At 37.9% G+C, this 1,350-nt stretch overlaps 1 protein-coding gene across 1 annotated transcript in view; it reads right to left on the bottom strand.

Moving 5' to 3' along the window:
• The window catches only part of LOC119585427 (THO complex subunit 5 homolog), a 24,124-nt gene that overhangs the window by 19,587 nt on the left and 3,187 nt on the right, over positions 1–1,350 (bottom strand). The window contains 2 exon segments of the mRNA XM_037934087.1: positions 607–792; positions 1,071–1,280. Of these exon segments, the coding sequence (XP_037790015.1) occupies positions 607–792; positions 1,071–1,280 (396 nt within the window).

The raw sequence follows: 1,350 nt of genomic DNA, 5'->3' as shown, positions 1-1,350 counted from the left end.
GGGATGTGGGGGAGTCAGCTCTCTAAACATTCTCTCAATTCTAATTTCATTCACTGCAGTCATTTTTAGGCACCAGTACAAATTATGTAAAATTTGCCGTGTGTCCTCACTTGAACCTTCATAAAGGATGCACATCCTTTAGGGGTTCATAATTGATGAGGTGCCAAATAATGGTGTCATACATTATATGGATCTCATATTTTTATCCTTTCCCAATTATTACAGAGATGCTGCACATATCCCTGCTCTTTATTTCAACTGTCCATTTAAAAAGAACTGGTGCCACTCTGTATACTGAAGGATCTGATCAATGCACATCAAGAACACTAGTTAATAGATACATTATAATACTTCATAGTCGGCAATATACAATGTGATGATTGCGTTCATGTTTACTTGGAAATGATAATTAGGTCATTATGATCCTTGGCCAACAGGGAAAAAGACAATGTGTGTGTCAGAGAGATGGAGGGAGGGAGATGATAAGAGAAATGTCAAGTATTTCATTTGAAACTAAACACATCTATAATTGATTTAAAAATCACAAATACTAAAAGGGATATAGGCAAGTAAAAAGCAAAACATTTGGCAAAATACAAAACTCACTTCCAAAATACTGTTGATTCTGGGTGCCAAAGATGCCAATTTCCGTTCCTGTTCACTTATCATGTCAGCAACAGACTCCTTCTCTTGAGTCAGCTTATCAAAGAGCTGGGTCTGGCCACGCCGCTGCTCCAGTTCCCACTGCAAACGTGCTAGCCTCTGCTCATGAGGCTTGTCCACTGTCTCTGTCTATATATAAAAAGAAAGTAACATTTATATCATCTAACAGGAATGTAGAATATACTAGACCCTCTGCTGTAAAAATATCAGTGAAAATGAAGTTAGTGGCATTTCAAATCATGAACAGATATTCTAAAAAGAAAGAAAAAAATATATAGAGAGAAATGTATACTATATGCAATGATTATGTAAAATAAGGAAAAAGAAAGATGAAATGGGTCCTTACAATAACTTAAAATTAATGCTCTTTACAAGTGAATAAGCAACAATAAAACTAGAGCTCTCACCGGACGACTGATGGATTCAGGGGCCTCGATGTAAAATTGCTCCACAGGAACCAAGTCAATCTCCTGGTCGGCTGACTGGAATTCTAGACAACGTCTCACTTCTTTCTTCAGGTGAGCCACCTCATAGAGCAGGTTCTGCAGTTGGAGGGTTACTCCATCTACACTCTGGCGTGCTTCTGCTGTCTTGTCACGAGCATCACGAACGCGCACCTGATGTGTAATATGTAAACATATATAAGTAGATACAACTACATACTGACTACTTAGTAACCATGATATC

Source organism: Penaeus monodon, chromosome 19, assembly GCF_015228065.2.
Source record: "Penaeus monodon isolate SGIC_2016 chromosome 19, NSTDA_Pmon_1, whole genome shotgun sequence".
Classification (NCBI taxonomy): Eukaryota; Metazoa; Arthropoda; class Malacostraca; order Decapoda; family Penaeidae; genus Penaeus; species Penaeus monodon.
The sequence above is the reverse complement of the archived record's forward strand: the minus strand, read 5'-3'. Positions and strand labels throughout refer to the sequence as shown.